The following is a 21,906-nucleotide window of genomic DNA, read 5'->3' as shown; positions in this document are numbered from 1 at the left end:
AGAGAGCAAAAAACAAGTAATGACATTGATGAGTTGTAATAAGGCCTTCGCAAATCATCAATAGCATAAGGAAAAAATTGACAAACAAAATACTTTTATTGCGTCAGGTGCAGCTGGGTTATGGAATTTAATAGCTTCTTGTTAACTAAAAGTCAGATACCATTTGTTGGAGAAAAATAAAAGCTTAAACACTTGCAAGCATGTTTAAAGGCCTCAAGGACAAAATTGCAAATGATACAAAACGAGGCACCCCGTCTCCGCAGGCGAAAAAAACCCAGGTACACAGCAAACTTTGAAGAGTTAGTCAACACTTGAAGAGTTAATCAACACAGTTAATGTTGCATTTTAACATTTGCAGATAACGAATGGCAACAAAGAACTTTCATCTGCCGAATCTACCCCTTTAAAGACTTCAACTAAAACAAGTAAATGTTATTTAAAGATAAGTATTGAAAATGTTCAGGCCATTACTACTTAAACAATCCTTTTTTGTTTATCTCATGTTTTTTGGTGTATTTGAACAAAAATCCTCTGCGCAAAAAACAAACTTTCCATTCTGGCTTGTAGATACTCCCAAACCAGAGAACACACCCACAGCTGAAAGTCGTACTCCCAAAAATGAAGTTGATTCAACTCCGTCCAGTGAGTATTCCACTCCCTCCCAGAATCCACAGGCTGGTGGATTTTTCAGAAGACTGGAATTTCTGACACCATTGAAAGATCAAGTAATTAAGTTGTACTTTCAAAAAGTAGTTTTTTTTCAAACTAAAGACAAAGAATTAGCATGTGGATGTAAACGAAACAAACCTTATCTAAAATTGTCATAGATTAATATTTATTCTGTACACACAAGTGTGGAAGAAGTACTATTGCAGATGCAGCATTTGTTGACAGAAAAATTAGACATGAACTCAGAAATCAAAACTGTTTAGGTGGCAGCAAAACTTACAGAAAGCAGAGATTCCATAAACTCCATAGTGGAAAACATCAACCAGAACAATGCGACCGATGCTACACAAAGTGACAGTGTAAGGACAATTATCTGAACATAATGTTACAATAACCACTATGATTTTTATTTGGTATATATGTGAAAATCACCATTATGTAGCATTGTAGTACTATAATAAGCATTGTAAATAGGAAACTATTTATGAACATGTTCACATTGTTGTTCCAGGAGACTTCCAGAAGAACATCGGAAAGCCATGATGGACAATCTGGAGGTGGTGGAGACGCAGGAATTGATGTTGGTGAAGTCAGCAAAGACCAACTGCTCAAAAAGGTTTTGAGGTAAAGTTTTAAAAGCTATAGGAATGATTTGTAAATGAAATTTAATGATAACAAAAAAGCCCCTCTCAATTCGTGAATTATTACGGTGCTTTCTGGTGACGTTTATGTCTTAGATTTTGTTTTTTCTTGCCATATTAACAGTAATTTTGTCATCACGAAGCCAGGTCGAAATCTGACAACTCATGTTGTGGTTGATCTGGGAGTTGAAAGTTACATTTGAGCCTGTGTGGTAATTGAAGTATTGTTACAGATTGGAGAAGACACTCTTAAAATACCGGGAGAAATATTCTGAGGTCACCGGTAAGATGCAGATCACACTCAATGACAATGAAAAGATGAAAGCCATCTTGCAACAGATGCAAGACAAACATGTCAGAAGAATACAAGAAATGAAAGAGGTATTTTTCCCTGTTATGTTGTGCCCCAATTTCAATAATTATTTAAAAAGTCCAGTGTTATAAGGTACAGTGGCATCACATCCAAGCTGGATCAAAACCATTTTTCCTGACTAGTCAGAGTGATATACAATGTACTCAGATGTTTTTCGAATCCCATGCAGACTTCTCAGGAAAAAAGTGTGTTTGGTCTAGTTTGACTGCAATGTCGCAGTATTTTATGATTGCTACGATGTAAATGCCTTTACTGTAGGGTGATTCTACCTCAATGTGTGAGATTTATGTGATACTGGTGTAAAATGACTGTATATGCATAACTGTAAAGTGGTTGGTGTTTTTCATAGGCTACAGATCTTGACAAACAAGCCAAAATGCACTTAGAAGAAGAACTGACATCCTCTATTGAAGAAAAACAACAGCGTATTGATGTGTTGCAGACCCAGGTGCCATTGTGCAATTACCTTTAACCAGTTTAAATGCTCAACATTACTTTATAATCAGCCGTTTTTTGTTTGCATACATTTATTGTAATAATTTTGTTATGTCATGCAGATTAAAATTCTAAAAGAGAAGGAAGTGCCATCCGCAGGAGAAGGAGCCACTGTTCAATCCAACGAGAAAAAGCGACTGCTAGAAAGTCTTAAGGAGCAAACAGAGCAAACTAAGACACTTCAAAAAGAACTAAATGCAAGATTGGAAGACATTGAGAAACTCAAGGTGCATTAAGTAGCCAAAAATTAACACAAAATCTTGTTATATATTAACAAATAATCTTGTTCCTAATTTATATATTCCACTTGCTTAACAGTTGATTTGTATTGTGTCTCAGTTTCTCTAACTAAAATTAAATAACTGGAAAAAAACTTTTGCAGCAAACCCACATCGAAGAAAAATCGAAGCTGATTCGTAATCTAAAGCAGGCTAAGAGTCTGGTGGAACAGCTCGAACAGGACAAGGGTATGGCTCTTGCAGAGGCCAAACGGCTAATGCACGAAGCCATGGAAACCAAGGATACAGAAGTAAGTGTGTTTTCTGCATGTTTTATCCCAACTACTTTAAATATTTCTTGTAATTATGCAATCTATAAATTATTTATTCAATAAATTATAAGTACAAGTGTTTGGTGTGAAGTTTCATAATGTGTGGTTCATCTGTTTTGTCACTGAATCTTTTTTGGCTTGCTTAGTTTGTTCCATCTTCGTGCCCTTAAATGGAATGTGTTGCTTGCATGTTGTTTGTGTGTTTGCTGATAACTTATCACTGACTTGCGATTTGAATTATGCAGGTAATTGACCTTCGCACACAATTGCAAAACCTTCAAAGTGAAATTGTTAATTTGAAAGATGAAAAAGAAGTACAGGTAATTTTCTAGCTTGAATATATGAAACAAGCAAATCTTTTAAAAATATTTTCTAGCTTGAAAAAAATAATTTTGCAAGATTGCTTTTAGTGCTGTGATGTCCTTTTGTGAGTTCATGATGTTTCATTTTCATATTTTTCATAGTTTTCAATCAGTTGCTTCACTTGTACACCATATTATCATCATACAATATCAAAATGTCCACAGGATAAAGTTTGTTTCTGTTACTTTGGAAATAAAACTTACAAAAAAAAATAATAAATGGAGCATTTAGGTAGTATGGGCGTTATCTATTTTTGATACGCCACTTGCTCCACATTGAAATTGATACATATAATATATATGCACACAAAGTAGGCCAGATAAAAGTTCAGAAGTTGATTTTGGAAAATTTCTAAAAAGATTATTCGCTTTTTCTGGAGCACAATAAGTGGATATGTCAAATGGTGACTTTAATTTAACCCCTATCAGCAAAGCATAGTAATGCAATGCAGCCGGTGACAATACTTAAACAAGAAACAAATAAATTTGCATCAGGAAAAAAAGATGTTTGAAGAACTTGAGGAGGCGTGTAATAAAGCTCACCAGCTGGAGGAGGAGAAGAAGATGATTGTTGCGGATGCAGAAGCAATGAAGAAGAATCTGGAGGAAGAAATTAAACAGGTAGAGATGACTTTAGATGAAGAAAGGAAAAATCTCGTAGCCGACGTTTCTCGTGGCAAGTCCGAAGTCCTGAAGCTCATGCAGGTGATTTCTATGTTGCTTCTTTTGGTCATCCAGCATGGCATGGCGATGTGTTGTTTATGATTTTACAATGTCTGTAAAATATTGAGTGCCATCCCTTATTTTTTAGGTGCTTGTGCATTTTGTGCAGACCACTATATTTCTTGTGCAGACAACTTTTCAAATTAAACAAACACAGATTTTTGTAATTCCCCCTGTTTTAGTCCTAAATTAACGTTAATATTTGACGCAGTGGAATAGTATATTAAAAAATGCTTGACCCTCCATTAATATTTGGTTTTCTCCAGTGCAAATTTGAACAAAAATTCCCAATCCTCTATTATATACTGAGTTACCTTAAGTTGTATCCAGCAGTTTTCTTGGTTGTCCATTTGTTTCGCATCTTTATTTTTATTTAGTGTTCGCTAATGCTGCCATGATGAGCTTCAGGACGAGATGTTGGGTTTGTGTGTGGTGATGCATGACTAACTAGCACTTGTAGATGTCACACTAACATCTGATAGTTAACTTTTCATTTAGTTCTATTCATTTCTCATTTGCCTATAAATTAATTTGCCATCTTCCTGGTTTGCCTCAATAATGCGAAAATACATAAAAATACACATTTTATGTAATGCCACATCATGAATTTTCTTATTCAGCTACAAAATTAATAAACTGAAACTTAAATTAATATATAGTGTGATTTGCTTTGATGCTTATAATTTACTTCAACAGAATAACACTTCATTGTAGTGCCTGCTTTTCATAATTTAAAGCTTTTATTAGTTTTGCTTGCATCAAAGCACTTTTAGCCACTCTTTGCATGTGTAAAGTTAAAATAACAGGTGGTAATGTTAAGTTAATTAATTTACATGCGTTTCGCTACAGAGACAATCGCAGGAGCAACTGCAGATTGCTCAGGTTGAAAAACAAGAAATGTTAAAGCAGGCTGACGTAAAGCATCACGATAAAATAGAAGAATTAGTGACTTCTCACAAACAGGTACAAGTTCTGCTTCTTTGCTGAACCAGAAGGTTGAAATAATCTTGATAAAGCACAACTGTGGATAACTTGCTTTAAGCTGTGTTGGTTGCGCCAATGGATCTGCTTTTGTTAGTCCACAATGCATACAAACATTCCACTGATATGCAGGCATACAGTTTGTCAACTGATACTAAAATTGTATTGATGCAGGAATTGGAAAACTTGAGGCAAAGTCATGTCAAGGATGTTGAACAAAAAGCTGAATCACATCTGAAAGACTTGCAGGATTATCGCAATGAAATGGAATTAAAAATTCAACAGGTCGGTTTAGGGATGTATGTGCAAAAGATGTGTCTTGCAAAAAAATCACTACATTAAATTTATTTAATTTGCACAAATACTTGTGGAATATAAATATAAAAAAGCAATTCTTTGCCAAAATGTAGCTAATCTACAATTCACTCATTTTCGCATTTTTCAGGAAAAATGTTTATCAACGTTTATATTGTTTATCAACATATGTAATATTGATACTTATTTACAGACTAAAAAACAAGTTTTAATGCTTTACGTTAAGATTGAGAAAGAAAATGAAGCACAGATGCGACTCGCAATCGAAGAGCGGGAATTGAGCAAGATGGCTGCCGTTTCCAAACAGGACGAGGAGATGCAAAATCTGCTGATGGAACGAGAGCAGAAACTCCATGCCACTCAAAAATGTGTGGAAGAGTCGAAGAGGGAAGTTGAAGAAATGGAAAAGAAGTTGGAAAAACAGGAGGCAAAAATGGGAGAGGATATTAAGGTTGGCATTTGTAAATTTGTTGTTTAGTTTATTTTTTCAAATAGTTCCTAAAATTGGATGGTTTTCAGGATTGATTTCGAAAAAAAACATGGGATGATAGGATTGTGTCAGGCTTCAGTTAAAAATTTTTTTTAAGTTGCATTCATTTAACTTTAGAAGTTGTGGTAAAAAGTATGACTGCCGCAAAGCCAACATAACATGCCACAGAAACATGTTTTGTTTTAAAACTTTTAGCATTCTGTATTTCCACTTACCTTACTGTATTTTGCTGTAATGTTGTGAAGGCTATCTAAAGGCATTTCCTTTAAATAGCCTTTTTCAAACTGAACCTCTGAGATTTACTACATATTATAATGTCCCCTCCTGTACAGACAATACAACAAGCCCACCAGGAAATGATCGTCGGCATCAACTCACAATGGGAGGAAAAACTTCAGCAGTGCAAGAATGACCTTGAACACAAGATCAATGTCCTTGAGCAATCACACGAAGAGCAAAAGACAGAATTGCACAAAAAATGGCAGGAACAGAAACAGGTGACATCCCATCTCATACTTTTGGTAAAAAAAATCTTGAAACATCGCACTTTGGTCCATTACGAAAAAATCGTTGTATTAATATAAGGCACACTACATCAAAAATTCAAAACAATAATGCTTGGTATCAAAACGTTTTGCAGCAAATTGATAGCACACATTCCTTGGAGCTAGCCGACATCAAACAGAGGCAAGACTCCGACACAGTTGAGAAAAACAATTTATTTCAGCAACAAGCCTCAAGAATCACAACACTAGAGAATGAGGTACCAGTTATTACTACATCTCAATTTCTGTGTGTGTTTCTGAAAAACTGTCTAATTTATTGACTTCGATTGTGTTATAATGCCTCTCACATTTACCCCAAACCAAGTTAAAAAACAACTTTGTTTTTGGCAATTCTCATATATGTTATACTTTGCGCAGCTGTCAGCACTTTCAGCGATTAAAGTCAACTTGAATGATAAGTTAGCAGCAAGTGAACTGAAGATAGAGACGATGGATCAGGAGCTGCACAGAGTCATGGAAAACTACAAGAAGACTTCTGACCAACTTGTCGAACTGAATACATCGTCTGAAAAGCAAATAAAAAGCGGTTTGTAAAGCTTTGAATTATGAAATTCCCTAACGTTGTGGTAGTCTAGTAACTGTATACTATGGGGACAAAAACTGTGATAGTGTTGTGTGTGTTACATGCAGTTTGTAAACATATGTAATGTTTGTTACCTTACTTGTACAGCTGATATTTCTAAACCCAGTCAAAAAAATTAATTGTAACTGTGTTTATAATACATTGATATTTGCTTTTTACTTATGTCCAGTTTTGGCTGGTTTTCATAAAAAACTGTTTAATCTTTTAATTTGCCCTGTAAATCTTTCAGGTGCTGAGCAGTTGGATAAAGCTAACCATGAGGCAAAAGAACTGGAAACAGAATTGAAGAAGCATAGAGACAAGGTCCTGACCCTTAAAAATGCAACAAAACAGCAAATACAGGAGCTCGAGGAAGAGTTGGCAAACCTTCGACAGGAGCATGTAAGTAAAATAATCCAAAAAACAAAGTGTTGTAAAATCTGATTAGGAATGCTAATAATTATGCTGGTTTTGTTTAGGTATGTAGACCCTTGTATTACTTTTCCAAATTTTTTATTGCGTGATAACATGTGCTGCTTCTTGCTGATAATGTATTGCTACTTACACACGTACACTGTTGTACAGTGACTGTATTATGGTTATGTTGCAGGAAAAAGACCGAGCTGCCCTTGAAAAAATATCCACGGAAAAACAAAGTTTGCAAGAGGAATACCAACAATCACTGGACAAACATATGAAAGAAATTGGAATCACGAAACAAAAAATTTGTGAATCTGAAGAACAAATAAAACAGGTATGAAAGCTGCCTAAAACATGATTTTTATTTTCTTGTCTTCCGGAATTGTTGATGAATATGTTATCAGATGGTTTTCTTTGCTTTGGCCACTGGGGAGTCTACTAAGTTTGCATTCAGTTTCTTTTTTCGTGGAGTTTTAACTTGCAAAGTTACAAAAAATTTGTTGACACCAGTGATCCTGACTCTTTGTTTTAAATTGCTGTTAACTCGAGTAATGTGGTCTCTTACTCTCTGTTATGGCACTAGGAATCGTCGTATTTGACTGAATACCTGAGTTCAATTTGTTTTGCAACATTTCTACAAATATCACCTCGATTACAGAAATTAGTTGAAGGAAATGGAGTCATGGCAACTCCAAAACCTAACTCCACTTAAAAACTGACTTCACAAATCTGATTTTAACTTGATTTCCTTCTTGCCTTATTTTATTGACAAAGTTTTTTCATTATCACTGACGTTGTGGTGGGTAGAATGCACATGTTTTAACATTCCATTATGTTTTGGGCAGATGAGCGAAACTCTCAAGCAGCAAGAACTGGACATGGAGAAGAGGATGGAAAGTGAAACAAACAAATTAATCGAGAAGATGGGAGCGTCACAACAGGAAGTTGTCATCCGAGCTGAAGGTCCAGAGAAAGATAAAAAAGAACTAGAGGTATTTACACCACAAAGAAGTGATTTTCCGTAAAAATGAAGTTCCCTCATTACATTTTAACATTGTAAAAATTAGTATATAATATTGTTGGCACTTGGTATTAAGTGCACCACTTTAATTTGTTAAAAGGTTCAGCTTCATGAAGCCAAGATCGGTCTCCTTGAGTCTGAGAAAAAGATGCTCACTCTCACTACCCACCACCAGGAGGAGTTAGAGGAGCGTGACAACACCATCAAGAAGATCCAAGCAGCTTCGCTTGCAATTCAAGAACGACTCGTTGGCGAGCGTAACAGCATGGTTGCCATGGAAACCCAGTTGAAGCGGTGTGAAGAGAGTCATGCACTGGAGCTGGAGGAAGCAAAGAAAAGGATGGAGGATAAACGTAAGGAGGACCTGGAGAAGTTTGAAATGCTCTCCAAAGAACTCTTGGAAAAGTTTGAGGAAGACAAAAACCAGATGGCCGTGGATTATGAAAAGAGCTTCATTGAAATGAAAGCGAAAACGGATGAGCAGCGGCGAAAACTTGAGGTGCTTTTGAAGTCTGAAGGTGACGAGATGTCCAAGCGTGAAGAAATGCTCCAAGAAAAACTCAATGAACTTAATGACTCACTGAGCAAGAGAGCAGGGGAGCTTGAAATCACCAATACCAAGTTACAAGAGAAGGACAATAAAATTGAAGAGTTACATGAAAATGTGGTTAAAACAACTTCGGAACTTAAAGAGAAGACAAACGAGCTGCTCTTGTCTAATCAGAGCTCAGAGAAGACAATGGAAGAGCTGAATCGGACTAAAACTGAACTTGAAAGGCACATTTCCGAACTTGATCTCATACGAAAAGAATTTGCACACAAGCGCAGTGAGCTTGAAACAAAAGTCAGCGAAATTGGACTAAAAACTAAAGCGCTAGAAAAAGACAAAAATTCCGCCCTAAAAGACTTGGTTGATGCGAAATCTGCCATAGAAAATCTCACTGTGCAGTTAAATACAAAAACCGAAAAGCTTGAAACAGCTGAAAGTATGCTTTCTACAAAAGATGACGAACTGGTGGCATTACAGAACAGCTTAACGGAAAAAGATGACACTTTGAAACAAAAGATGGACGAGCATCAAACTGAAATTAATCGCTACAAAGAAGCCTGGGCCAAAAAAGTCGGAGACTTCAAAACCAAGGTATGTTTGAAAGTGTTACGGTATAAACCACTAATGTCTGATTTCCTAAGTTAACCTGTAAATATTTCAAGAGATTTTCTTGAAAGCATTGATAGGCCTTTGTACAGAAGACAGCAAGACACGACAACCAACAAAATTAAAAACTCTAAAAAAAAAACTTTACTTTGCAGCGGGAAACTCTCATAACCACTCTTCGTCAGGAGCAAGAAGATGCAAAGACCAAACTTCTGGAAGAGTTTGAGCAGGAAAAGTTGGCCCTTGGGAAGACACACACTCAACAAATATCTTCCGAAAAAAGCAAGTTCGAGGAAGAATTGGCAACAAAGTTGCAACTGGAGAAGGAGAGTTCAACCAAGATGCAGGAGCAGCTGAAGAACAAGTATTCAGAGCTCAAACAAAAGGTAGTTTTGATATCCATAAAACAAACTTCTTGTGAGTCATTCAATGTTGACTTTTTAGTGCTACTAATAATACCTGCAAACATAACCTGATGACCTGTTTCAATACATTTCAACAAAAAAAATTAGAAGATAACAAATTTCACATAACTTTTTATTTGAATGCAGGCCGAACAAAAGCTTGCCCAGATGCAGTCAAAGATCAAGGACTTGCAGTCACAACTTGAAGTGCAAAAGAAAGAGTTTGATGCAAGCTTGCAAGAAAGACAGCAAATTGTGGAAAAAATGGACAGCGAGAAGATTAGTGTGAAGAAGGTGAACAAAGTGAAAATAATAATTGTAACATCTACACAAATAATCAACTGCAAAATTCTTGAAAATAAAAATTAGTTATGCTCTGTAATTGTAATTGTTTAGCTTATAATTCTTAGCTATATAAAAAAAATATTGCAAAGGTGACGGAACAATTGAAAGGTAAAGCAAACGACCTTGAAAGTGTGACCAACCACCTTGCTGTTGCCAAGACAACTATTGCAGAGCTCACAGAAAGGCACAATGAAGTGGTTAAGTTGCATAAAACTGAAGTTGACTCTTCTGAGGTGCTACGGGGAGACCTGAATGCACGCGCTGTAAAACTAGAACAACTTGAGTCAAAGTTGTCTGCTGCAAATAATGATTTGGATTTCAAGCTTGAGACTATCAGTAATTTGGAGAGGGATGTAAACAAACTTAACCAAAGTATTGAGGTATGCATGAAAAATAAGTATTTGGAGGGATGCTAAACTGTATCAATACAACACTAAAAAACTGTTTTATGACATTACTATAGTGCCTATTATTGTATTTGAACAATTTTTCCTAAAAACATGTTTGAAAATAAATATTTTTTAAATCAGATTGTGTGTTCTGTTTGACTCATTGTATTTGTTGTTTATTTTACTTTGAAATATTACATACTTACTTGCAGCAAAACACAACTTATACCGATGACCTTAAACACCAGTTAAGTGACCTTCAATCTCAACACAAACAACACCAAAGCGAATATGCTTCCAAACTTGCATCTGTTGACGAACTGTCCTCAACATGTGAAAATTACAAAGCAGAAATGCAAACTCTCCAGGTAAATTTATGTTAACACACAAGTTGTTTTTCTAAACCAATCTTGTCGTGTGTAAGCTGCCCCATATCTAAAGTAATGATTAGTGGAACTTTGTACATTGTTCTACATTACCAGTAGGCCTTGCTGTTACCTGGTAACTTCTTTTGTGACCTAATAATGACCGGTGAACTGTGTCAGGAAACAAAAGCCAAATTGGAAAATGAACTCTCTGCTGCCACAAGTGAGCGTGATCGAGTATTCACAGAGTATGAAAAGGCCACAGCTTACTCCCAGTTGATATCAGATGAGTCGAACAAGCTTAAGGAAGACATGGAAAAGTTAAAAAGTATGTCATATTTATCATTGCGTATTTTATTGTATTGTGAAGAAACAGCAGATTTACTTGTGTATTTTTTTGGTTTGCATTTTAAATAGTTTTGGTGTTTGGTTTTAGGTTTTTTTTCTTGTGCAAAGTTAGTGGTAGGTTTTTCCTGGTACGAAACTATAGTTTTAAGATTACAAACAAATGTTTTGTGTTGTTTTAAGTGTGTATCATACTTGTCATTGGTTTATAGAAGTTTACTTGGTATTATTATGTATTGTTATCGTGTGCAGCTGAAAAGGCGTCCAGCGATGAAGTGCAAATGAAAGAGATGAAAGAAAAAATTGAGACGATGGAAAATGAAAGTCGGACAAAGGTAACAAGTACTGTTGAAAAACACACAATTGAATTTGTGTTTTAATGACTCAACACAAACTAGTTTTTTCAAAAAAACAATGAACAAAAAAGCCCCCAAAAATATTTGAAATGGTTGTAAAATTGACAAAAACAACAAAAAGGTTTTCTCACAGATTTCGGATCTAAAGCGAAAAGCTGAGCAGCGTTTGACGCAAATCAAAAAAACCTTTGGTGGACAGCTGGAAGACAAACTCAGCACAATATCCAAACTCAACGATGAAATAAAACAGCTCAAGGAGGAACTGGATGCGGGTAAAAGTGATCAAAGTAAGGTGGTTGAGGAGCGGGAGGAGATGCTGCAGAAAATGAGGCAGGAAGTTGAGGATGAAAGTGAAAAGTCCTCAAAACTCGAGAAGGAACTTGTGGAGGTAAAAGAGGAGATGAAGATTGAAGTGGAAAGGATCAAAACAGAGTTGGAGAAGACGATTCGGAGCAGAGAAGAAGAGAGAAAACAGAGGGAGGAGGAGATAAAGTTGGAGAGAGACAAGTTTGATAATGAGGAAGTGAAACTGGCTGAGGTTAAAGATCACCTTGAGGTGGGTTATAATTGTGTAAAAACTTGTGCTTAAAAGATGTTTCTCTTCTAGTTTATTGTCTTTAGACGGTCAAAAAAGTAAAAAAAATTAGCCTATTGATTTTATTGGCAAAACATTTTTACAGCAACTTTTTATTTTGAAAAAATATTTTGGACTGATACAAATTCCAAAAAAGTATTATTTGCCATTCAAACTAGGCTCCAGATAGTAATGGAGCCTCTATAAAATAACAATTTGTGCCTGTTTTAAGAGATGTTTTCCCTATGGTTTATTATCTTCAGATGGTCAAAAAAGTAAAATTTTTGGCATATTAATTTTATGTAGAATTTTTTTCCATTTTTCACAAGAATATTCTTTAGGGCAGTTACTAATTTGTAAAAAGTATTCTTTGTGACAATCCAACTTGGCTCCAGATCATAAAGGGGAAATCATCGCATTAACATTAAAATATAAAACACTCTCTTTTAAGGCTGTCCTGGCCGAGGCCCATAGCAAACTACAGGAGGCGGAGACTAGGATGCAGGAGGAAAAGGATAACTATGAAGCTGCTCTTCGGGAGGAGAGGGAGAGGAAAACGTATGCAGAATCGATGCTGGCCAAGGAACAGATGCTCCACCAGGAGAAGGAAGATCAGGTCGTTAAGTGGGACGAAGAAAAGAAAGGTGCTTGAACCCTGAATGTTGCTGTTTATTTGTATGTATATATGCATGGTTGCTTGTATTTTCTTACCTAGTTAGAAATTATAAAACATCAATGTTTGTTAGGTTTCTGTAATGGTTGGCCAAAAACTTAGGAACCCTAATAACAGATTTACTCATGATTCTGAGAGTAAACAGATGCTTAGTTGTCAACACTTGACTAAATAGAAAATACACAAAATATATGTATTTTATCATCTTGCTTTGATGTTTCTAGGTCTTCTGGAACAAATTAGCGAGTTCAAAATGCAACTGGCTGATGTTAACACGAAGCACCAAAACGACCAAGAAAAGTTGCTCGAAGCAAAAGAAAGTACTCTTAAAGAGGTGTGTAGTAATGCAAGACATATTTTGGTTGAAAAAAACCCGTTATTTTTCTGTAATTATTTGCTGCTTTAGAATAAAAAGTTTCATTAGTTAGGGTTTTTTTTGCCTTGTGATATGTTTTTCAAGTTATTTTCGACAACTGTTGCAGTTTTGTTGTCTTAATATTCGTTTGTTATTGTTTAGTTGCAAGCAAGTAAAAAGAGAATTGAAAAACTGGAAAAAAGCCGTGAGGCATTGAAAGATCAACTCAACCAACAAGATCAACTGAGAAAAGAGGAAACAAAAGTGCTGACAGGTGAAGCACAATATATTTGCATTAGAGTTTATGGTTTCGGTCACTACGGTGTAAACCACCAAGACTTTGCTGAATAGTCAAACTTGTGAACGGTTGGTTTTCAATCTGCAATCATCAGTGATACATTGAGAAGAAATGTTTAACATGAACAAATAAAACTGTCTATTTTTTATTCAAGTTTAGCTGCAGACAAGGCTGGATCTAATTGGGATGTGTTGTAACTAAATATTATGTAATTTTAACAGAAATATGTGTGTGTATAGTTTTTTTTAACTTTTCATAGATTTAAAATAATATTTGGTCATACAGATGAAGTTGCCTCGGCAAAGCAGCAAATCGAGGTCCTCTCCCGCTCCGCTGTGGAAGACGATGATGTCGAGATGGACCGAAAGATTCAGGCACTCAGAGAGGACTTCGATAGGAGGTTGGAGGCAAAAGAAAAAGAACAGGAAGATCGTGTAAAAAGACTCATCAAGGAGTACGAAACACAAATGATGAAGACGGAAGAAAAACACCAGGCATGGATATATTTCCATTATATTTCTTGTGTGATAAAGTTAAATTATACGGCAAGTCGTATCAGACTCTTCTTGCTTAAATGCTCTCTTGGAGTGTTTTGTAACTCATGGAGGCAAAACATTTCTTTAAAAAAAACTTTAATAACACATCACCAGCTTTAGCCGGGTATTTAATGTTAAGTGCCAAGACACTAGAAAAGAGGTGGTGTCATGTGATTACCCTGTTAACTCAAATTTTTGTTTCAACTCCAGAAGCAAACTGAAAACCAAAATGAGAAGATGTCGTCCTCTGAGCAGCTTGTCAGACAACAGCATCATGAAGAAGTTTTAAATCTCCAGAAAGAGATTTTGAAAAATGAGCAGGACATGGAAAAGCTCACTGAAAGGTTTGTAAATGTGCAAATACAATTTATTTATTTTTCTTGTTATCCATGACACAAAGTAGCTTAGGGCGCAGGGTATCTGAGTACATGTGTAACATTATGTTTCATTCAATCCAATATAAAGGAACAAACATACCAACAGACTGAGAACTGTGTTGGACACAGAACAATAAACATCTGTAATTTCAAGATACGAGACAGAGCTTCATAACAGGGAGTTGGAAATGTCTGAGCAAGTTGACAAAGCCACATACAGGGCATTAACTGCTGAGAAAAGATTGCAGGAGGCAGGCTTCGAAGATACGATACAAACCTTACAGGTAAGTTTTTGAAGTAGAAAATATTGGGTTGGTCATGGAACAGATACATCATGTAATGATAGTTTTTGAGAGAAAGGTTTTGAACCTTGTAAGAAATATAACAACATTGTTTGGTTGTAGATGCTAAATAACAGCATCATTTGTTGTTAATAATCATCTGTATATACATAAAAAAACAAATTCATGTCGTGCAATTAGGACTCCTCCGCTGATTAAACTGTTATGTTTTCCAGACTCAAGTGAATGAAATATCAAAAAAACTTGCAAGTTCGCAGCAGCTTCAGCGTGAAACTGCCAACACACTCGATGAAGCTAAATTACGTTTGTCCTTCAACTCACATCTGGCTGACCCTGGCAAGGTCAAATACCTCAGACAGGTCCTCTACGAGTACATGATGGGAGTTGAAGGAAAGGTAAAAAAAATAATTTAAATTGAAAAAATGGATAATCCTCATTTTCTTTAATGTCAACAGGTTCCCAAAAATGTAAAAAGACACTTTTGTCTGTAGAATAGCATCATATAATAAAATCAAAAAGCTTTGTTATAGTTGCAAATTTACTTTGTATCAACAGTGATATAAAATCAAGAGAAACAGTTCTGTAATTTATTGTAATAAAAATTTGGAAGCAATTATTTGTTAGTGTTAAAATTGTTGAAACTGCTTTTAGACAATGGCGAAGGTTCTGGTGGTTTTGCTGCAATATCCACCCGACGAAGCTCAAAAAATTTTGGAAAGACATAAACTTCCTGTGGTAAGAAAGCTTGGTAAAATTCAGTAGAAAAAAATTGCATCATATTTAATTATGCATTGTTTTATTTTCAATTTAGAAGCATGGCATTTTCCTAAGTTGTTTACTTGTTTTATGTGAAATTTCTGGTGCTTGTGTAAGTAGTTAATAACAACCTTTAAAAGTTTTTTTTCGAAATTTCTCCTCTATAGGAACAGACGCCACACTTGCAGGTTTAAAATTATAGGGTGTAGTGTGGTTTTGTGTTTACTAGTAATAGTGTAGCAGTATTAATCACGTACCATTGCACCAAAGTCACATATAGCCATTTCCTTGTTTTGATCAGCCATTTATGTATTTTAAAATGGCGCCAAGAAAAACTGTAATTTTAGCACCACTTCAACAAATAAATCATTTTAGTTCAATTTAATCTATCGGTGGTTTTGTGGGTGATTTAATATTGTGTTTGTGTTTAGCAGTGATTCACCAACAAACCTGATTAAATGCATGACAATCCCACACCAAGTACGTATTTTTCTTTTCCATTTCATTCCCATGACACTAAACACTTCACATTTTCTTCAACGGATGTTTCAAATTGGAATTGGGCATTTTTCAACATCAACCTTTTGTGATTGTAGAAAAAACTGCTTTGCAAAAAGTAACATTGATGCATGTTTGCTGCTGTGCAGTCTTGATCTGCTGAAAGATGTCATGGCATTATTCTTTTATATGAAATTTACATTTGCTTGTCCAATGACAAACCTATTGCAACAAACATTTCTGAAAATGTTACTCTGTTTCACAGGATTGGTTGGATGAAGCTAGAAACTGACGTGAAGCACTTTCAACAACAACACACTAATTCTACCATATAGTAGCAAAACCGTTCTTGGCTAAGAATCTACAATGTAACACTCACATATAGAGAAAATTAAATATTGTTTGTTGCAAAATTCTGGAAATCTGCATGTCTTTGTAGACTTCAGGGTGTCATCGTAGGCCTTACACTAAAAAAATCAATGAGTGTTTCTTCTATTCAGATAAAAATAATTATGGTCTGTTATCCTATTTTATTACACAACTTCAAATATTGTAGAAGCAATTATCTGTAGTTATTGTTAATTTGTCAATTTTCAACCAAATATGAACAAGTAGCAATGCTTTTTCATGTTAAGACTGCATATTTTGTTGTGTGTGTCCTGCATCTGTACCAACAACTGCACATTACTATCTGCTTTCTACGCAACATAATCAAGCTTTTGTATTTGTAGTGGATGTTATGTGCTGCCGCGGTACTTGGCCTATTGTTTGAATTTAAGATTTTATATTTATCGTGTGCAATATTGCACTTTTATCAAGTGCCTTTGCGACAATAAAACAAGGCAATACAAGATGGTGTGCGTAGATTTTCTTCAGCATAACAAAGCTTCACTGAAACAGTGGTTCTGAAACTTCGGGTTGTGGCCCACATTGGGTTTGCCTTGTGTAATTTTTGTTGCAGAACCCCAGGATTTATTATCATGTGTGCTGCTCATATAGGGATTGGCACAGAAGTTTTTTAAAAAGGCTCAAAAAGAATTTGAGAAGCCCTAAACTGAGAGATGTTCTGCCTCTTTTTTTTTTGTATGACTCAAATTTACCACAAATGAAGAAGTTGTAATAGACAACACAAATATACTGCAATGAAAGAGTGAACTAAAGCAGGAATTTCTTCAAAGTACCAACCATAAATGCAGTTATACATAGCACACTGAACTTACAGAACAAAAGCAAAACAAAAATGAACTGTGCTACCAACATGTGCAATCAATAAATAAATACTTTCAGATGGAAGGTTGGGCAGCTACAAATCTTTTACACGGCGACATACTTCATCAGTGAATGTCGAACATGTTGCATCACCGCCAAGATCTTTGGTGCGGGTACTTTTTTCACGGATAGTATCGAAACAAGCTTGCTCAATGCGACCTGCATAGTTCATTTTACCGAGATGTCGCAACATCATGATTCCCGACAGCAATAGTGCCGTAGGATTGGCAAGATCTTTGCCAGCAATATCAGGGGCAGTACCATGGACAGACTCAAACAGGGCAGTGCCATTTGCTCCAATATTGCCACTTGGCGTGACACCAAGACCACCAATCAGACCAGCACACAGATCACTCAAGATATCACCATATAAATTGGGCATCACTAAGACATCAAACTGTGTTGGATCCTGAACAATGTTTAAACACACTGTGTCAAGATACATCTCATTGAATTTTATGTCACGATTCTTTTCAGCAGTTTCGCGGCAACATCGTAGGAACAATCCATCAGTCATTCGCATAATGTTAGCCTTATGAACCACAGTGACAGTCTCACGGCCGTTGTTTCTTGCATAGTCAAATGCAAACTCTGCCACTTTGCGTGAGGCGGCTTCCGTGATAAGTTTGATGCTTTGCACCACACCATCAACAATGGAGTGCTCAATACCAGAATATTCACCCTCTGTGTTTTCTCTGATTGTGACAAGATTCACTCCATCGTATGGGGTCTTGTAGCCCTCAAGCGAAACACAAGGCCTGACATTTGCATAAAGATCAAACGTCTTCCTCAGCAAGAGGTTCATTGAAGGATGGCCAGCAGCAATTGGTGTTCCCAGAGGTCCTTTTAAACCAACTTTATTCTTGTTGACGGATTCTTGTGCTTCCACAGGAATAATCCATTTTCCTCCTGGACCTTTCATTGCCGTCACATTTCTCTCTTCCCAACTGATCGGAGCTCCAGCAGCATCAAAAATCTTCATTACTGCATCAGATATCTCAGGTCCAATGCCATCTCCAGGAATTAAAGTGCACACGCGCGCTTCTTCGGCAGATGCAATGGAATAGTTGGCAGCGCTTCTGAACAGAGGCAGTCGTGTGGCAAGCGAGCGGAAAAGATTTGAGGCCATGGTGAGTTGTGTATATTGCGTTTGACGGAAACAGTCTACTACTACAAACACGTTTAAACAAAAAAGCTATTTGACAACAATATACAAAACATAAAATTAGCAACTCTAATATAGATAATATAACTTAGATCGATTGTTTACGAATCTTATTCGACTCCATGCAAGCAACACACGCCTGACCGGTTGACATTCTGGTTTTTCTTTTTTATTGACCAATCATAATATCAGATGAACGCAAATACAACATACGGAAATTAAATACAACTTTCTGCTGTTAAATTTTTAATTTTATTCAACATATATGGTAGTTTTATTCAACATGTATGGAATTATTGAAATAAAATAAATTTATACAGGTGTTAAGCAAATTTATGCGTTTAAAACAGTTTTATGCACTGCCTCATTTCCAGAATGATTGACGTCAAAAAGTAACAAATTCCAAAAAATGTACGGTAAATATAGAAAACATTTCAATTAATAAGTAGCCCGATAGCCATTGTAAAAATGATAAATATGGTAAGTTTTTGTTAACATTGTTCAGCTTTCTATTTGTTAACCTACCTGCCCTGTAATTGCCGATCCAAACGGCAAGGAAACGAAATTCCGCCATTGTGGTTTGTTGATGAGCTGCTGTTTAAACTTTATATATATTAGACAGAAAGCATTAGTCTATATATCTTATATCTATGTTGTAAAGATGGAATGCTATACCCTGCAGTGTTTTTTGTCGATTGTAGCATGTGTTTGCATTGCCACCTTAATTTCACAGGCAGTGGTACGAACTTTTTGAAACGTAGTGCAAATATACTCAAAACATTGCAAATGCAAAATTGTTCACACGAAAATTGGAATCATAACAACGTTCTTTTTCCAACTATTAGTAGTTTTAAATCTTTGTGTTTCACACACCAGCATTGCCCTGTAGTAAACCCTACTTTGTATTAAACTGCTGTATGTCCCATCATATTATGTTTATAATACATTTTTAAGTTTCATTTTATCTGCATATTACGTTATAGCTTGTAACAATGCAAATTTACCTTAAAAGGCAAAAATGGGTAAGCAATCAATAGAAGCTGTAATTTTTGCATACATGAAAAGTCAGAATAGGCCATACAGTGCCTCAGACGTTTTCCTAAACCTACACAAAGAACATGGAAAAACCGCTGTGGTGAAAGCCATGGAAAAGCTTGCAGAAGAACAAAAGCTGCTAGAAAAGAATTACGGAAAGTCAAAAATTTATGTCATTCATCAGACCCAGTTTCCAAGTGTTGACGAGAATGAACTTGCTCAACTGGACAAAGAGATTCAAACCCTAACAGAGACATCTGCAAAGGAACAAACTCAGCTCAAAGATTGCACATCAGAAGTGAACAAACTCACAAGCTCCTTAACAACCACGGCAGCCAGAGAAACTGCTGCAAGTTTAAAAGCAGAAATCGATGAATTGGAGAGATCGTTACAAAAAGTCAAGTCTGCTGCCAAAAACATTGATCCTGGCAAGAAGAAGAAAATTGTCGATGATCACAAACTATATGTAACCCACTGGAGAAAGCGCAAAAGAATGACAAGTGACCTAATGAATGCAGTACTGGAAGGCTACCCAAAGTCAAAGAAGCATTTTCTCGATGAAGTTGGGATTGAAACAGACGAAGACGCATCAGTAAAACTTCCTGAAGTTAAATGAGACATTCACTACATTTGTGACATTCCATTTAAACTGCCTTTATATATTCCTTTGCCTTTTTTCTAAACTGCCATAATTTTTATATTTTGCATTGGTTCTCGCTTTGCTTTACTTTTATTATTATTTTTTAGCTTATTTTTTCAAGCATAGTCACTAGTTTTAGAATGGATGGGCAGCAGCACTTACACCACGGTGTTGTAACAATTGAAGAACAGAAGTCTGTGTACAGTGTCCTTGCCACTTACTTTAACAATGCCGAAAAAGTTGGAATGTATGTCAAAGGTTACGTTGACGGGGAAGATACCTTTGAAATGTTCATGAAGGAATTCAATGAAGTTTGCAAGACCAAGTTTATTGTTCGAACTTCTTGGAGAAAAGCTGCCTCTAACTTGCCAAGACGATCAAGATATGGAAAAAGTGGTATGGTTTTGCTTTTAGCTGTCATCTTTTTCAACATTTCTAAATCTGGAGGCAAACTTAGTGGTTTATACTTCAATGATGGCTTACCCTTAAAAATGTTAAAAAAGGGCCCAATGAAAATTAGAAGGTTCTAACTATGTGGTTATTTTTTTCTCAGAACGCATTTACTGGGAATACAATTCTGGAAACTTGGAAGTTCCATTCACTGGAGTTCCTTTTGTTGTGCGAAGCTGCCTTACCAAACATTGTCAGTTCGGCTCACATTACTACAAAACCACTGCTGAAAGATTAGCAGTAAGTGTTTGAAGTTCTAACATTTTCTGATAAAATGAGTTTGGTTTTGTCAGTGTATATGTAACCATATACATAGTCAGTATATATATATATATATAAACCTGATTCCTCAATACCTTGCAGAAACAAATGCACACCTCACAAACCGATCCAACAGTTGCACCCCCAGACTTTAAAAAGCGTCGAAACAAGCCCACCAAAAAGAGAGACTGCCCTGCTATCATGCACATCCGCGAAGTGGTCATGTTCCCTGACTTTGCCTTGGACATGGAGCGAATGTTTGAAACCAAATACCACGTTCGGCAAGAAAAAACGAATCTCATTTTAAAGCTGAAACAAGCCATAGTGGCCGCGTCCTCGGACACAGGGCCTCAGAACCCCATCAATGGCCTGCAGAGGTTTTACGTGAATTTGCCACTTCCTGAAGTTCACATGGGCCACTTGCTGCCTTGCGGGGGCCTCGGGCCAAACATCCATCCCTCTGTGGCCGCGAAAATCGACGAACTCCTGTCTTTGGGAATATACGACGCGAGACACGTACGGGTGATCGCCCACGACTTTGTTCGTGAAGTTGTGCTCAAACAGAACCCCGAAATCATGTCGTACGACCAACATGTGTTCTACCCGAGCGAGCATCAAATCGCCGACTACATCTACATCTCCTCAATCACTGTGAAGCCAACGATTATTGTGGAAAACGACGAGATGCCGTCGAGCGCCAGCTCGGAGCCAGGTATTAAATGCGAGATGAAAGGAACCATCAACGAACTCATGGGCTTGTTGCAAAATTGTGAGGAAGATGAACTGCTGAAAGCGAAAGACAGCATGGATAGGATCATAAAGACGGTTAAGCGCAAATCAAACGAGCCATCCAAGAAGCGCAAACGGTCGTTGATGGGTGAAAAACAGGAAGAACCGCTTGGTAACAACGACGACGGCGTCACCGAAGTTGTGATTTACCAAAACAAAAACGCCACTTCGGTAACGCTGGATGACGTGGACGCCGAACCCCTTGTTTGACATCTCTATCTCTGTAGAACTTGCTTTGGATTCAAAACTAAACGGAAGGGCAACGGCAGAGAAATTTAATACCTTTATTTATCGATTAAATTTTATTTCGTCTTTCCACGCGCCTTGCTGTACCTGTGAAGATTGGAGATCGAAATTTTCTTTTCCCGATAAAGGTAGTATTGCGTCATGTCCGGTATTA

The 21,906-nt window shown here is 36.5% G+C and overlaps 4 protein-coding genes across 7 annotated transcripts; 3 read left to right on the top strand and 1 right to left on the bottom strand.

The window, feature by feature from the left end:
* The first annotated feature begins 112 nt into the window (after positions 1 to 112).
* LOC145911763 (uncharacterized) lies at positions 113 to 16,731 on the top strand. Of its 4 annotated transcripts, none has more exons than XM_082999194.1 (38): positions 113 to 278; positions 359 to 425; positions 568 to 725; positions 933 to 1,028; positions 1,181 to 1,293; positions 1,544 to 1,691; positions 2,033 to 2,131; positions 2,241 to 2,405; positions 2,561 to 2,707; positions 2,974 to 3,048; positions 3,586 to 3,795; positions 4,663 to 4,776; positions 4,969 to 5,079; positions 5,336 to 5,560; positions 5,932 to 6,096; positions 6,240 to 6,362; positions 6,523 to 6,691; positions 6,978 to 7,129; positions 7,338 to 7,481; positions 7,993 to 8,139; positions 8,269 to 9,309; positions 9,480 to 9,710; positions 9,876 to 10,022; positions 10,163 to 10,453; positions 10,675 to 10,830; positions 11,008 to 11,155; positions 11,425 to 11,507; positions 11,662 to 12,084; positions 12,554 to 12,746; positions 13,000 to 13,109; positions 13,293 to 13,404; positions 13,714 to 13,922; positions 14,175 to 14,308; positions 14,496 to 14,625; positions 14,859 to 15,038; positions 15,295 to 15,378; positions 15,834 to 15,879; positions 16,163 to 16,731. In XM_082999194.1, exons 1-37 carry the CDS (start codon positions 201 to 203, stop codon positions 15,834 to 15,836), a joined length of 6,381 nt encoding a protein of 2,126 aa, XP_082855320.1. In that variant the 5' UTR covers positions 113 to 200; the 3' UTR covers positions 15,837 to 15,879; positions 16,163 to 16,731. The 4 variants fall into 4 exon arrangements, with proteins under 4 accessions (XP_082855320.1, XP_082855319.1, XP_082855318.1 ...); XM_082999193.1 differs by having other exon boundaries at positions 15,831 to 15,879; XM_082999192.1 differs by lacking the exon at positions 15,834 to 15,879.
* A 267-nt stretch (positions 16,732 to 16,998) lies between these two features.
* LOC145911055 (isocitrate dehydrogenase [NAD] subunit alpha, mitochondrial-like) lies at positions 16,999 to 18,357 on the bottom strand. The gene has a single exon (XM_082998296.1). It carries the CDS (start codon positions 18,293 to 18,295, stop codon positions 17,201 to 17,203), a length of 1,095 nt encoding a protein of 364 aa, XP_082854422.1. The 5' UTR covers positions 18,296 to 18,357; the 3' UTR covers positions 16,999 to 17,200.
* Positions 18,358 to 19,328: 971 nt separating this feature from the next.
* On the top strand, positions 19,329 to 20,108 carry LOC145910534 (homologous-pairing protein 2 homolog). The gene has a single exon (XM_082997687.1). The coding sequence runs from the start codon at positions 19,350 to 19,352 to the stop codon at positions 19,980 to 19,982; it is 633 nt and encodes a 210-aa protein (XP_082853813.1). The 5' UTR covers positions 19,329 to 19,349; the 3' UTR covers positions 19,983 to 20,108.
* On the top strand, positions 20,022 to 21,895 carry LOC145910533 (calcium-responsive transcription factor-like). Its single transcript, XM_082997686.1, has 3 exons — positions 20,022 to 20,402; positions 20,560 to 20,696; positions 20,820 to 21,895. The coding sequence occupies exons 1-3, from the start codon at positions 20,147 to 20,149 to the stop codon at positions 21,714 to 21,716; spliced, it is 1,290 nt and encodes a 429-aa protein (XP_082853812.1). The 5' UTR covers positions 20,022 to 20,146; the 3' UTR covers positions 21,717 to 21,895.
* The last annotated feature ends 11 nt before the right edge of the window (positions 21,896 to 21,906 follow it).

This window comes from Ascidia mentula, chromosome 8 (genome assembly GCF_947561715.1).
Source record: "Ascidia mentula chromosome 8, kaAscMent1.1, whole genome shotgun sequence".
In the NCBI taxonomy this organism is placed as follows: domain Eukaryota; kingdom Metazoa; phylum Chordata; class Ascidiacea; order Phlebobranchia; family Ascidiidae; genus Ascidia; species Ascidia mentula.
Note: the sequence above shows the minus strand (reverse complement) of the source record. Positions and strands in the feature narration are given on the sequence as shown.